The 16,380-nt window shown below is 45.6% G+C and overlaps 1 protein-coding gene across 1 annotated transcript in view; it reads right to left on the bottom strand.

Moving 5' to 3' along the window:
- CELF4 (CUGBP Elav-like family member 4) overlaps window positions 1–16,380 on the bottom strand; it is a 1,498,022-nt gene that overhangs the window by 108,224 nt on the left and 1,373,418 nt on the right. Inside the window, exon 10 of the mRNA XM_029581031.1 lies at window positions 3,288–3,368. Coding sequence (XP_029436891.1) covers window positions 3,288–3,368 — 81 coding nt within the window. The remainder of the gene's footprint in view (window positions 1–3,287; window positions 3,369–16,380) is intronic.

Here is a 16,380-nt window from a genome sequence, read left to right as displayed (position 1 = left end):
AGATGAAGGTGCAAGGGCCCAGCATGGGCTGACCGGAGCGCTTGGTTTTAGTGCTTCAGCTTTCAGCTCCAGGGAACGTCGCTCAGATGTCGCAAGGCCTCAGAAACGTAAGTCAGTGCTTAATGCGTGGGACAGCAGCTTGGAGAGGCCCTCCGCCGTTTCTATTAGCCATCATTCATCCCCCCGGCTGGCAGCTGAGATCCGGCGAGTCAGGATACTGACAGATGCCCATTTAAAGCTCATTAAAATTCCTTCGTCTCAGCGTGATTGAAATTACAGCCTCTCCACAATTCCTTGTATTAACACAAAATGAACTTCTAATGAGTATTTGCTAAGCACAATTTTCCCTGCTAATTTGCTAAGGGGACTGTCAGGAAGGAACAGCTGATACCCCGCGTTTCTGGCGCCACTGCGAGCCGAGCTGGGGGTGGATGGTTCTCCGGTACTCCCAGCCAGGGGGGGGGTGCTGGTGCAGCAGGACCAATTAACCGATGAGGTGGTGGCCTGCCAATTTTCCTAAGCCATGCTCCCAGAGCTGCCATGCTCCCGTCTCCTTGCTTTTTTTTTTTTTCTCTCTCTCTCTCTCTTTCCTTCCCCGATTGCAGAGGCATTCCCGAGCTGGCTTGAGTTCACAGCTTCCAGTTTCACCCTTTCTGTTCACCTGGCTTCTTCCCTGTCGAGACGGAAATCAATAACAACCGGGGCAAACCTTTAACCGTCAAAGGTTCATGTAAAAATTTTTTAGAAAGGAAGGACCTGATGGAACGTCCGGAGAACATCCGCCGCCGAGACTATCCTGTATCCGAAATATCTCAAATCAGATGTCCGCCACCCGACAGGGGCCGGGTGGGCGGCTCGGTGGCCCTGCCACGAAGGAGATGTAGGTTTGATTCTTGGGGATGGCCTCCGCTTCCCAGACCGGCTGTGATTGGGGTTGCAGGGGGAGGCAGCGATCACAAGCACCTTGGATGCTGGGGAGGAGGGGGATCGGGACGGGGGAACGGCGTCTCGGGCAACAGCGACACCTAGTGTCCAGACGGACAGCCCCTGCTGCTCGGGATTGCCAGCCCCCCCTGGCAGGCTGGCAGTGTGACGGAGTCGGACAGCACCATGTCCCCGCCACACTGCCTCGCACCGCCAGGTAGGGCTAGACGAATACTGCAATTTTTGGAACCACATGCGTCCAAGCGCTTGTTAAGCCATGTGCTAGGCGCTGCACACAGTATTACATGGACCCTACGGTGCGCTGGGCCGAGCGCACAGCTTTACAAGTGTTTGGACGCCCGTGCAGTAAGGGGACAAGCGTGTCCAGACCAGCGGCGTAGATAATAGCGCTCATCACGTGTAAATTCATGTTGATGAGGTCATTAGCTATTATCTCTCGAGGCAAAAAAAAAAAAAAATGTGCACTCGACGCGCACATTTTTACTCTCAAAATAAACAGAAAAGCAGAAAATGCTGCTTTTCTGTACCTCCTCTGACTTAATATTGTGGCGATATTAAGTTAGGAGGAACCGAAAAAAGAAAAGGCAAAAAAAAAATATATATATGTGTCGCCGTTGGTCAGGTTAGCAAAACGGCTCAATTAACAAGCATCCGTTTTCCTAACCCGTGGCTGCGCGCACGTTAGGAAAAACGGACGCTCGTAAAATTGAGCGTCCGTTTTCCTAACCTGCTGACAGCCACCTCTCTCGGGCGCTCGATGCCGAGGAGGCGCTAGGAATGCACAGTTTTCCCTAGCACCTCCTTTTCACTGCGGCAGCCCATTTAAATATTAACTCGGGTGTGCGGGAGAGGTGGATCGGCGCGGGTTGAGAGAGTGGGCACTCCGTCCCATGAGCGCCCGTTTAACACCGGCCGATATCGCATCGCTCTGAAAGTGCACGGGATTGGCTGGGCGATCCCACTGCTGTCGGGCGCGTGCACGGATAACTGAAGTGACCAGAAGGCTCCCTGACCAAAGGGGCAAGCCGAGTCGCTCCTGTTTTACCCGGTTGCATGCAGGGAGATGCGGTCTTGCTTTTTTTTCCTCAGGACATGGAAACTCCATGCACGCGGTAGGGTGAGACCAAGCTCGGATCGGCCTAGCCGTGACCCTGTTGGGACTATTAACAGGAGCGATCTGCAGAGCAAGGACCCCCTTATTTACCAAAATGTAAGCAAAGTTAAAATCACTGACATGGGAAGACTTTACACTGAAATTATTACAGGAGCACAGACCGGGGTGCTCCCTTCAAGGTCGTGTGTGTGCGGGGCTGTGACAAAATTGTTACCGCTTGGGTAGGTGATATATGAGTAAGAACGTTGGAGGCCAGGTGGGGCTTGACTAAAAATAACACAAATTATAAGCAAGAGAGGGGTACGAAAAGTGTAGTGAGTTTCCCTCGGGGGTGGGGGGTGGAGAGGACTTAGCTCATGTGCTGCCCCGGTGGCACTTTACCAGGGATGGCCAACTCCGGTCCTCGGGAGCCTCAAACAGACCAGGTTTTCAGGGTACCCACAAAGAATATGCATGCGATAGATTTGAATGCACCGCTACCAGTGAGCTTCCCTTTTCCTAACCTGACCGCCGTCACGATTTTATTATTTTTTTTTCCGTGTTGCAGCTTTCTGTGGTTCCTCCTGCTTAGCACCGCAATGGTATTACGTAGGAGGAACCAGGGAGAAGTTGTATTTTTTGCTTTTCTGAGCAAGGCTTACGGTGCCTCGATACCTAACACCAGCTCTGGGCTGTCATTAATTTTTGAGGTTTAAAATATGCGTGTCAGGCGCACAATTTTTTATTATTATTTTTTTTTTACATCGGAGGTACTAGCGAATAGTCTCATCAACATGGCATTTGCATGTGATGAGCGCTATTAGCTACGCGCCGGTATGGACACATATTTTTGGATGCGCTAAATCCGATATTGCATTGGGCGTACGTCTTAACACGTCCAAAACGCGCAGCCAACCGAGAGTTTAGCAGTGCGCTGAGCTCGGCGCCCAATATCGCACCGGCCCCATTGTATGTAAATCTATCCTATGTATCCTCGTTGTGGATATCCTGAAAACCGGTCATGTTTGTGGCTCTTGAAGACTGGAGTTGGCCGCTGTACATTCATAGAACATCCAAAAAGCAAAGATTTGTGACCAAAATTAAGCACAGATTCTAGAAATTCGGTTTTATACATACTAAGCGAAGTAGAAGCGCATGCATGTGTGTGAGTGTATGAGGGGATAGGGCTAGGTCACTTACTAGCCCCCGTTTGGGTGTTTTGTTTTGTTTTTTAGCCCTCTTGACTCACCTTCTCTCTGCTGCTGCGGGATCATGGGAGGTGGCTGTGGAAACGCTTGGCTGATCTGGCCGTATGCAGCAGGATACGCAGCTATTGGAGAAAGAGGCAAAAGAAAAGAAAAAAGAAAGAAAGAAAGAGAGAATTCAGTACGATAGAGCAGGCGGCCTCTCGCCAACCCCTCACTTCCTCCCGGAGAGAGCCTCGCAGAGAAGCGACTTCATGCTACAGTCAGGGGGGGGGGGGGGACAAGAGCCCGGGCCCCGGCTGCTTTCATAACCCCTGCAGCCGGGAACTGATCAGCAGTCCGGGGGGGGGGGGGGGGGGGGGGGAGGGGCAACTCTTATCACAACAGCGCTCTCGTTCTATAAAAGAGCAATTTCAGGTGGGAGGCAGCGGTCAACAGGGAGAAAGGAAAGGGGGAGGGCAGTTTCCTCTTTGCATTTATTCAGATTTATTAAAAAAAACAAAAAAACAGGGGAGTGTAATTTCTAGAAGGAATCTGCATTGCCGGCTGTGCATTACAGGAGTTACAGGCTCATATCGCGCTATACATTGGCTTAAGTGCTGGTTATTTAGGTATCGCTACTAGGTCCCAATTCCAGAGAGATCCCACCACGCAGTCTGAACAGGAACAACTAACTAAATACTTTTATTATTTCCCCCAGGCATCCTCTGGAGGCCCGTACTTTTGCTAACAACTGTTTTGTTTGTTTGTTTTTTGTTAACACCGCCTCTGGCTGAACATTACACCTGCCAAACCACTCCACATCCCGCTCGGAATACGTGGCAAAAGCACAAGGTCAAAGGTCGCGTGCCTTGCGCACCCCAGGCGGAACCTGGCAGCTGTTTTTAAGGCACGCCCAGGAGTGTTTTAGATCCACCGGGGCTACGAATCATCTCTAGCTTTATGTCCGTTTGCTGTGTGTCCCGATGACACGTAATTAAAAAAGAAAGAAAGGAAAGAATCAGTGTGGGCAGAATGGTGACGTTATTCCAGCAGGCAGCTACAAACTGGGGACCGTGGGGTGCTTCGTGTATCCACCAGGCCACTAAGTGGCCTGTGCACGCGCACAGGAGAGTGGGCGCGTGCACAGGCCACTCAGCCTGTGCACGCGCCTGGTGGGAGAGTGGGCGGGTGCACAGGCCACTCTCCTGTGCGCGTGATTCAGTAAACAAAATTATTCAGATTAGGGCCCACGGTAAAAAGAGGCGTTAGGGACAGTAGCACATCCCTAGCGCCTCTTTTTTTTACAGGAGCGGCGGCTGTCAGCGAGTTTGACAGTTGACGCTCAATTCTGCCAGCGTCGGTTCTCAAACCCGCTGACAGCCACGGGTTCGGAAACCGGACGCCGGCAAAACTGAGCGTCCGGTTTTCAACCTGAGATCCGCGGGCTGATTTTACATTTTTAATTATTTTTTACTTTTGGGACCTCCGACTTAATATCGTCATGAGATTAAATCAGAGGGTCTACAGAAAAGCAGTAAAAACTGTGCACTTTCCCGGTGCCGGAAGAAATTAACGCCTACCTTTGGGTAGGCGCTAATTTCTGAAAGTAAAATGTGCGGCTTGGCTGCACATTTTACTTTCTGAATCGCGTGGGAATGACTAATAGCGCCCGCAACATGCATTTGCATGTTGCGGGCGCTATTAGTTTCGGGGGGGGGGGGGGGTTGGATGCGCGTTTTGGACGCACTATTACCTCTTACTGAATAAGGGGGTAAAGCTAGCGCGTCGAAAACACGTGTCGAACGCAGGATAACAGTGCGCTCAGCCGCACTGTACTGTATGGGCCTGTTAGAGGCCTTTTTTACTAAAAGCTTTCTTCTATTCTGTGCCTATAGGAAAAATGCTTACCCATAGCCCCCGCCTTAACCTGGAAGCTTTTTTTTTAAAGGGGGGGGGGGGGCAAGGAGGGTGTACAGCCGTGGAAATATCCTTGTACAGTGTTGTGTATCAGCTTTATTACAGCTACTTTTATTATTAACTATTATGCACAGTTAACACAGCATTCTCCCCCTAATTTTTCTTCTCCTCCTCCCCCCCCCCCCCAATTCGGGGTATTCCTGCAGCAAATCAGCAAAAGGAAAATGCCTTCAGGCCTCAGATTTCTAGTTGCACTGGGAGCAAAAAAATAAAATGAAACCAGCCAAGGCTGCAAAGTGTTGCCGGAGCTCGGCAGCTCGTGCGGCTGAGCCAGCCGGTGCAGCACTGCCACGCGCGGGCCTCTCTGCTGCCCTCTGGTGTCCGGAACACCCTCTATTCCTTTTACAGCAAGCAGCAAACTGGTGAAAAGCAGGCAAGGCGTCTCATTAGGAGCAAGGGGGCATGGGGTTTTCCTTTCCCCGGAGAACCCCCCGGCACCTTTCTCGCCGCGCAAAGTAGTCGCATGCAAGGAGCAAAGGGTCTGCAATGCTACATTTCCCCGTCCTCCACGAACGATCCACGTGGACGTACACATGCCAGAAGACTTTTCAAAATGAAAGTTAAGCCGTGCAAGAGTTGGGTTACAGCTGGGAATGTTAAACGCATTTCTTTTATTTATTTACAACATTTCCATACCGCAGCTTTACTACTCTGGTGTTCGCAGAGGTGTACAATATCGTTGTATACAATATTGCTTAACAACACAATCGCATAGCTAAACAGCAATTAAAAATAATTTACAATCGATGACATCTTACATTAAAGTATTCTGAAAAAAAAAAATGTTTTCAGACATTTCCTAAAGTACTTATAATCAGAAATTAGAGGAATTTCCTGCGGGAGCTTATTCCAAAGAATGGGAGCAATTTGTGAAAAAGTACGATTTGAGATGAGTTTTAAATGAGTTTCTTTTGCGCCTGGGACCTTCAGTGACTGTTCCTCGGTTGAATGAAGATTTCGGGGCTGGAAATACACTTGCACTAATCCTAGCAAATATGGGGGACAACTTCCCACGTAATGCCCCATGTCCCGACGTCAAAATCTTAAATTGAACTCTGCATTGGACCGGAAGCCAAACAAATAATATCCAAGACGTGCAATAAAATACAGATCGAGAGAAAATTTTGTTTCCCCCAGCTTGTTGGCAATCAAGCCAGCACTGTTTCCACTGCAGAATATTGTATACCAGAAATATAAGTGATTGTATTTTATCTAGTGAATGTTAACATCCGGGAAAGGTGCTGGACTGACAACCATGGAAGTCAACACCACGGTTGGTTCAGAGAACAGGTAAACCTAGGGTTGCCAGCTGGCTCCAGATTTTCAGGACAGGTGGCTCCAGTCCTGGTTTTACCCCATTGCATGCTGAGATTTATTCTGATTTCCCTATTGCATTCCCTAAGAAAAGCAGGAATACAAGTACCTGCATGCAGGGGAGTAAAAGCAGGACTGGAGCCACCTGTCCTGAAAATCTGGAGCCAGTTGGCAACCCTAGGTATAGCGTGAGTGGTGGGGGGTTACAAACGTCCCTCATACACACACATGCTGCGTGGCCAGCGTAGCTGCCATCCTGCCTTGAAGAGACCACCTCTATAAGGTAAAAGAGTAATTCACTCTGGATGCCTGTGAAATCTGTGGCCCTTCTGCAGAGCTTGCCAAGAACAATGGTGTTTATTTTGTGATATGGACAACCTAGCCACGGAGAACTGGATTCAGCACCACATCTGAATGCTTTGCAAATAGGGATGCCCACTGCACGTTTGTGGACTGGACAGCCCATTTCTTTTAATGATGCTGTGCATCGTCCGCTCAGAAGTGCCGACCGAACACTGAGCATCTGGTTCTTACCGGCAGCTCCCTCTTCTCTCCCACAGGCTTCCTGGTTAGAGGGGCAGGAAGGCAGAACCAGCACCTCTGAACAGAGAGCTGTGCTGTGACCCCACCCCCTGCCTCTTTTTCTCTGCTGTGATTGGCTGTTACGGAAACCACGGCCCTCAGCTCCCTGTGGCTCTGCAGATCTCCATCAGCAATAGCCCTCTGCATTCACCCCCCCCCCCCCCCCGCTGTGTGATGGGCGGAGACCGAGGGAGCTGCTGAAGTGAGCCGGGGCAAAGCAGGCAGAGAGGAAGGGGGAGGGCACAGAGAGAGACACAGAGAGAGAGGGGGGGGGGGGTAGAGTGTGGGGGAAGAGAGAGAGACACAGAAGGGAGGCAGACAAAATGAGAAATGGGGTGGAGGGGGAGGGAAGGGAGAGAGACACATGGAGGCACAGGGGAGGGAAGGGGGAAATAAGAGGGGAGAGACACAGGGGTGGCAGGAGGGGAAGGATGGAATAGACAGAGAGAGGGACAGGAGGGAAGGAGGGGTGTACATTGGCAGGGGCCGACTCTTTTTAGCTTTATGTCCTGTCATTTGGTTGAGGAGTGTTGTGAGCACACTGAGGTCGATATTCAAATAAAGCCATTTAGACAGATAACTGAAAAGTTGGCTATCCGGCAATATTCAGAGTCATGAGCGGCATTAGTCGGGGTTCTGGGGTGGATGGGAGGCGTTCCAGGAGGAGTTGAGCGAGCCGCGTAATTCAAGATGAGCTGCGCCACTGAATATACCCCGCTAGTTGGCTGGATAAGTTTATCCGGCGAAGTAGCCAAGCTGCTCAGCGGCTGAATATTGGCTTGTGTGTAACTTTCGCTTCCCCCTCCCCCTGTCTCCCTAGTGAGATCCATAATCCAACCTCGGGCTGCGTGTGGCGGGGAGATTTGGAAAGCAGAGGGAGAGAGGCGCCGTGGTGAGGGAGAGTGTGCATGTGTGTGCGAGGAGGAGGAGGCCGCGTGTTACTGTGTGTGTGTGTGCTTCTACGTGTTACAGAGGCTTTAGTCGTGACACAGAACACAGCTGCCCAAGGGAGGCTGTGGTGGGCGTGATTATGAGGATGACGGAAATAACAACATTTTATAAAGCAAAGTGGACGGAGAGGGGGCTTGGAGCCCAAGTGATGAGAAGGCTGTGGACTGACAACCGGCAGCAGCCTCCTGCCCCACCCCCATCCTAAGGAGGGTAACACGCACACCCCCACCCTTCAGTCCTCAAGTTTCATGTGGTGTCCACTTACGGTCCACGGTAAAAGTTGGGCCTCCCCAATTACAAAGCAAGATTTTTGCGGAGATGCAGCATCCCTTCCCAACTCCGTGCCAGCTTTCCAGAACGCGCAGAATCCCGCAAGGTTGATAACGTGCTTGCTTTCAAACTGAGAGCCGATCCCTTTAAACGTTCCCCGAACCCCCTGCTTAGATCGAAGTGGGAAATGAGCCGGGCCTGCGTGGGGTCGCGCTGTGGGCGCGTGTGGAGTCGTTTGTGACATCACACCCACGACTCTGATCACTGGGTGCGAGGCAGCTTGTGATACCCCCTCCCATCACAGCCAATCCCAGGGGCCGCAGGGGAATTTAAAAAGGAAGGACATATTAACATCGTTAATCGATGCTGGGTGTCAAAATAATTACTAATCCCCACGTGCACTTTTAAAAATCCTTGAACAGCAGACCGTGCATACGGCTTTCATTGCTAAGGACCAGAAACAAGGAAACGTTTGGAGAGATAATGGGACGGTTTTTGACCAAATAAGAAAGTGAGAGCTCTTTAAAGAGGGAAGGTTGCCAGCCACATACGGATCAGTGGTCTGACCTGTCTACAATAAATTGGAACTACAAATCCATCATGGTTGAATGCCATGAGGCAAAACAAGGGCTGGTTCAACCTGTCAGTGTTGACTAGGATCAAGTGTCAACCCTATAAACCCAAGGACAGCTAAGGGTGATCTCAAGCCTTCGCTGGGCCACAGGATACATACTGTGGGCAGGTCAGGGCTGGCCACAAGCTCCTGCATTTTTCTACTGAAGAGCAGTGCATTGTATTTTAAGGGTCACCTAAACTGAAGTGACTGGCAGCAGTGGAAATAACAGCTGAGGGTCTTCTATGGTGCAACTTTCGCTCTTCAGAACAAAAGTGAGGAATAACCACGTGGAAGTTAGTAACGGCTGTCCTATTTCAATCACAAATCGCACCTAGATGTGGTTTTAGCTGAATTTCTGTAACTATTCTCCCTGAAATTTCCTTCAGCTCCTGGGAGCAGCCATGTTTGGGACAGCATCACAGGCTGCATCAGAGAATGGCATCCAATCGGTTCAGGCACTGTGACCTCATAGCCAGTATGGACCAATTGTATCCAGGATACGCGAGGTGATTTGGGACACCCTTTTGAACACGGCTGTTTCTAGAGCGAGATCAAGTGGAGGGGGTAGCGTTTAGAATTTGAAAAGTAACAAATTAATAGTGAATGTTTAATCAATATGTACAGGGTATTACGGATTTCTCGGTGACCTTGTGAAATACCGCATAACGCACAGAAGCTAACATTTTGTGAGGGAGGGCTATTTTCAAAGGCATTTCTGAGGGGTAAAACGGTGCTTGACCCGGGGACATGGCCCACCTGTCTTCTATACTTATACACTCATTGGCGTATGTCCTGCAAGTTTACTCGGATTACGCAGAGATGTTCCTGGGGCTGGGGAAGGGTTTGGACTCGAAAGCATATTTTTTTAAGTTTCAAAAGAGTGCCCGTACATTTCTTGCCGACATGTTGACCGCTGTGTTTGTGCAGGGGGAGAGTTTTGGCGGGATGACTTTCCCAGTGAAATTATGCGCATAACTTCGGTTTGAAAACTGCCTGTATTTGCCCACTTTTTTACGTTGGTTGTTATAAAATTGACCCCTTAATGTACTAAATCATTTAAGAAAATGTGAAAAACATTTTTATTCCAGCCGGCATTTCCTGAATGAGACAGTGATGGATGTTTTATTATTATTTTCGGAGTAGTTGTGATTTTTTTCACAGACCGTGATGTTTTTGTTTTTTTAGGGTTTATGTTATTTTAAATTGTGAATGTTTCTTTGTAAACCGCCTCGAGCTGTGTGAGGGGCGGCCTATAAATACGAGAAATAAATACAGTGGAATTATTTGATTATTTTCTAGTCACTGTAAAAGATTAATTGTTTTTCCCCCATAAATCTGCATTTGATGTACTTTAACATGTTCTATACAGCAAAAGCCAGAAATAATGTTAATACATTTTCCAGAGTTATGCTTTTTGTCATTGGGCATAAATAATAATCAGGGGCAAATATCCACAGACCAGACATAAAAATAAACACTTTGCTCTTATGTGTTTCCCTAGGAGGGGAATAATGAATTCCAGGGAGTGCAAAGGGGTGTGAGAGAGAGCATGAGTGAGAGAGAGAGTGTGTGTGTGTGTGTGTGTGTGTGTACGCGCGTGTGTGTGTTTGAGGGGGGTGTTGGTCAAACTGTGATACACTGCAGCAAGCCCTTTATTGCATAAGATTGCGGTGGACCCATAGCTCTCCTCTTCATGCCTGGTAATGCCCTCTTTAAAAGCTCATCTCACTTTCTCACCCATAGACTTTGGAAACTGGAATCAAACAACAAAATGAATTGCCTTCAACTGGATTTAGAACCATTTTGAACCCAATTGCCAAACTCGTTTGACAACAGTTTAATTGTAGTTTTAATTTAATTATTTAATAACAGTTTAATTGTAGTTTCATAACAAACTACAATCTAATCCATATACCATGACAAAAAAGGAGGTGGCTTACTAATAATCTGCAGAAAGGAACCCGAATTAACCCTGAAGAAAACTGAAATTCACTCTCCTTATGAAGTAGCCATTTTAAAATCAAAACAAATTACTATTGGATTGGTATACTGCCTTCCTGGCCTACTCCAAAAGGACTACTCACCCTTAATCGAACTTTTCACCAAAGAATTCCCTACTCCAGAGACAACAATAACACTAGGAGATGTTAATCTTCATGTAAATGATTCTCCAAGATCCATCTCTTGCGACATGTTCCTAGAAGCAATGGAAACCCTAGGATGGACTCAACACATCTCTGAGGCCACCCACAAATCAGGCAATACACTCGACCTCATATTCACAGATTCTAACAATTATAATATAAATACTAAACACAATATAATTCCTTGGTCCGACCACCATCTAATTAAAGCAGTTCTAATATACAAAATTCTTTCAGTGATTAGCCCTGAAATCAAATCCTGTCAAACATACAGAAGGAAAATTAAAACAGAAACACTAACTAATGCATTAGAAACCAAAATCAACAACCTAAATTTAAACAGCTGTGATGAGGCATTTAATTCAAGGAAATAGCAGACAAGTATAGGCCCTATCCAAACCAAAACCTCAAACAAAAATTATGATAATCTCAAAAAAATGAACACCTGGTACAATGAAGAACTGAAATAAACTAAGAAACACCTCAGAAAGCTTGAAAAACTTTGGCAAAAAAACCTACAGATGAATCTCTATCTATCATCTATCATAACTATCACACTACAGAACACTAACGAATAAATAAAAAAAAGACTATTATGCAAAACAAATTCAAGGAGTTGTTTTCAATTCAAAACTTCTGTTCAAAACAATTAAGACTCAATAAAAGACCCTTCTGCACTCCAAACTTCGATCAATAATTTCACTTCATGTAATGACTATGCTACGGCATTAACTGAAAAAATCCAGAGGTTGAAACAGCAAATCACCTATACCCACTCTCTATTGACACATTGGATGCCTTTAATGCAAATGTTAATTGGTCATCATTTGACACAGTCTCAAAGCTGGAGACAAGTAAAATCACAACTAAACTAAAACCAGCTACTAATCCACTTGACCTGATACCGTCCCTCTTCACTGAAACAAGTAAACCAAACCATAACCCCTACTATTACGACAATGGTCAACCTTGCCCTTGCCCTTGCCCTTGCAGAAGGACATGTGCCCCATGGTCTAAAACAGGTAGTCATAAAATCAATCTTAAAGAATAAAGCAGGAACTACCGACCAATCTCCAACTTAATCTTCATCACAAAAATTCTTGAAAAAGCAGTGCTTACCCAATTAGAGTATCATCTAGAAGACAATAATACACAGTATCCTAACCATAAGAACATGCCATACTGGGTCAGACCAAGGGTCCATCAAGCCCAGCATCCTGTTTCCAACAGAGGCCAAACCAGGCCACAAGAACCTGGCAAGTACCCAAACACCAAGAAGATCCCACGCTACTGATGCCAGTAATAGCAGAGGCTTTTCTCTAAATCAACATTATTAATGGCAGTTAATGGACTTCTCCTCCAAGAACTTATCCAAACCTTTTTTAAACCCAGCTACACTTACTGCACTAACCACATCCTCTGGCAACAAATTCCAGAGTTTAATTGTGCGTTGAATGAAAAAGAACTTTCTCCGATTAGTTTTAAATGTGCCACATGCTAACTTCATGGAGTGCCCCCTAGTCTTTCTATGATCCTAAAGAGTAAATAACTGATCCACATTAACCTGTTCTAGACCTCTCATGATTTTAAACACCTCTATCATATCCCCCCTCAGCCGTCTCTTCTCCAAGTTGAAAAGTCCTAACCTCTTTAGTCTTTTCTCATAGGGGAGCTGTTCCATTGCCCTTATCATTTTGGTCGCCCTTCTCTGTACCTTCTCCATCGCAGTTATATCTTTTTTGAGATGTGGCGACCAGAATTGTACACAGTATTCAAGGTGCAGTCTCACCATGGAGCGATACAGAGGCATTATGACATTTTCTGTTTTATTCACCATTCCCTTTCTAATAATTCCCAACATTCTGTTTTCTTTTTTGTCTGCCGCAGCACACTGAACCGACGATTTCAATATGTTATCCACTATGACGCCTACATTTCTTTCTTGGGTGGTAGCACCTAAAATGGAACCTAACATTGTGTAACTATAGCATGGGTTATTTTTCCCTATATGCATCACCTTGCACTTATCCACATTACATTTCATCTGTCATTTGGATGCCCAATTTTCCAGTCTCAGAAGGTCTTCCTGCAATTTATCTGAATCTGCTTGTGATTTAACTACTCTGAACAATTTTGTATCATCTGCAAACTTGATTACCTCACTCGTCGTATTTCTTTCCAGATCATTTATATATATATATTGAAAAGTAAGGGTCCCAATACAGATCCCTGAGGCACTCCATTGTTTACCCTTTTCCACTGAGAAAATTGTTCATTTAATCCTACTCTGTTTCCTGTCTTTTAGCCAGTTTGAAATCAAATCAAGGACCTCACCACCTATCCCATGACTTTTTTACTTTTCTTAGAAGTCTCTCATGAGGAACTTTGTCAAAAGCCTTCTGAAAATCCAAGTACACTACATCTACCGGTTCGCCTTTATCTACATGTTTATTAACTCCTTCAAAAAAGTGAAGCAGATTTGTGAGGCAAGACTTGCCTTGGGTAAAGCCATGCTGACTTTATTCCATTAAACCATGTCTTTCTATATGGTTCCAATTTGGATTTCGGAAAAATCGCTCAACGGAAATTCTTCTGCAATCCCTAACGGACCCTAGTGTTGATTGAACTCCCAGCAGCCTTTGATACTATTGAACATAATCTACTTTGCCGACAGTTGAGAAATTTAGGGACTGAAGGAAATGTACTTAAATGGTTCACCTCATTCCTCGCAAATAGATCTTTCCAAGTTAAACTCAACAACCCATATCTGACACATTCCAGTGCTCTACAGACACCCCGCAAGGATCAGTGCTTTCTGCAACCCTTTTTAACATCTACATGCTGTCCTTGTGCCAACTTCTACCAGACCTAGGAATAAAATTCTTTCTATATGCTGATGATCTGCAATTCTATATCCCACTAACAAAATCATTTGAAAAAACAGCATCACTTATCTCTGAGTATATGGTCACAATAAAAGAAAACTTGCACAAATGAAACTATCGATAAACCCCAAAAAACAAATAATTTGGCTGAGCCGAAACGCACCAAAACCTATTCCACCAGGTATAGATCTTGCCAGTCAATCCCAGAAACTCATGTGAGAGATCCAGGAGTTCGAATTGATGAAAACTTAACAATGAAACACACATTAGCAAACTGATACCTTGATTATTGTAATTCCCTACTTCTGGGACTTTCAAATAGTCATCTAAAACCTCTGCAACTATAGCAAAAAGCTGCAGCTAGACTACAGTATGAAGCAAGGAAATAGGATCACATTACCCCAATTCTGATTGCTCTACATTGGCTCCCTGTACAATCAAGAATAATCTACAAAGTACTTACAATAATATTCAATAACATTTATCCAAACAACGATCTGATAGGAATAACATTTAAACCCCATATACCACCACAAACGCTCAGATCACAAAACAAAGGCCTCCTAGAAATCCCGACCATAAGAAACACTCGTCTAACACAAACGAGAGAGATCAATTTCAGTCTCTGGCCCAAAACTATGGAACTCCATGCCAGAGGACCTGAAAAAATTTAAGAGCAAGCTAAAAACATGGCTATTCTCAAATGCCTATGATCTGACTGAAAACTCCAGTTCACCAACAATTTATTTATTTGCTGAGTTTTATATACCGTCATTCAGTGAAGCCATCACAACAGATTACAAGATTCAAAAGGTATTCTCTTAACAAATGTGAATTAAGGGTATAACAGGATACATATTATAAACGTAAAGTTATTCTTTTTTATAGTCCAGAATAAAATCATTTTTGAATGAGAAGGGTTTGCTTGGTGCTGGTTGATGACTTGCTTTTGCATGGTTTCGGTTGGTAATTCTGTTGGGTGTTTGGATGTTGTGATGCTTGATTGTCAATGTAAGATCTACATTGTCAATGTAAGATCTACATTGGCTCCCCATCCTCTCCCGCATACACTACAAAACCCTGACCATAGTACACAAGTCTATCCACACCCACAATTCCAACTGGCTTGACCTTCCCTTCAATGCCCCCCAGTCTACTCGAGCCACCAGATCTGCCAGCAATGGTACCCTACATGTACCTTCCCTGAAAACAGCCCATCTCTCCTCCACCCGCTATCGCGCCATTTCTATTGCTGGTCCTGCTCTCTGGAACTCACTGCCCGTCCACATGCGCCTTGAACCATGTGTGATCAAATTTAAAAAGAAACTAAAAACACTACTGTTCAACCAAGTTTATTCAGAATAGTTCCCCCCCCCCCCCCCCCTCACACAATTTCCTACACCACCCCTTGGTGACCACCCATTCCTTATATTAAGGAGCTAATTATACTGTAAATTGATCTTGTTCTTGTTTTAAACTATTTTTCCATGCTGCCCTTGGTTAACCCCCCTCCCAGTTTTCTCCTCCCTGTTGATATGTATCTTCAAGCCTTTGTTAGAATGTAAACCGGTATGATGTCCCCACTAATACCGGTATATAAAAGTTTCTAAATAAATAAAATGTAGACTTTGTGAAACAGCCATGTTTTTAGATCCTTTTTGAATGTTTTGAGATTAGGTTGGGTTCTTAAATCTTTTGGGAGGGAGTTCCATATTTTAGGGCAGGTGATGGACAATGCTCTTTCTCTGATTGCTGTCAAGTGAGCATCTCTGATGGGGGGGACTGTTAAGCGGCCTGTGTTGTTTGAACATAAGTTTCTTTGGGGATTCTGGGGGGTTATGTTTAAACCAATTTGACCTTGATGTTCATTGTTTAGTAATTTGTGTATGATGGTCATGGATTTGTGTTCAATTCGGGATTTAATTGGAAGCCAGTGTAGTGAAATCAGTATTGGCGTTATGTGGTCATTCCTCTTTGTTCCAGTCAGAATTCTGGCTGCTGAGTTTTGCAGAATCTGGAGAGGCTTGAGGTTGGAAGATGGTATTCCGATCAGTAGGGAGTTGCAGTAGTCGATGGTTGAGAATATGAGTAGCTGTAGTACAGTTCTGAAGTTCTGATAACCTGAACTGCCCTGACGAATTCCCCCTACCCTTGGCCCTTCTATTGCTCGGCTATGTCTTTCTTTAATTGTATCGGTCTTTGATATGCTCCCTCTGTTTCTATATGTTCCCTAGTTTACTACCTGTACGTATGCCTACCTCAGTTCTCATTATTTATTTATGAATGTCTAACCTGTGCACCATTATGAACTAGTGATTTTCACATGGAATGACGGTACATAAATCAAATAAATAAACAGTTACATGAAGACCCCTGCTGTGTTTTATTGTGTCACATCTGTAGATGTCCTCTTGTG

The sequence above is a fragment of the Rhinatrema bivittatum genome, chromosome 1, assembly GCF_901001135.1.
Source record: "Rhinatrema bivittatum chromosome 1, aRhiBiv1.1, whole genome shotgun sequence".
Classification (NCBI taxonomy): domain Eukaryota; kingdom Metazoa; phylum Chordata; class Amphibia; order Gymnophiona; family Rhinatrematidae; genus Rhinatrema; species Rhinatrema bivittatum.
This window is presented reverse-complemented; position numbering and strand designations above follow the sequence as displayed.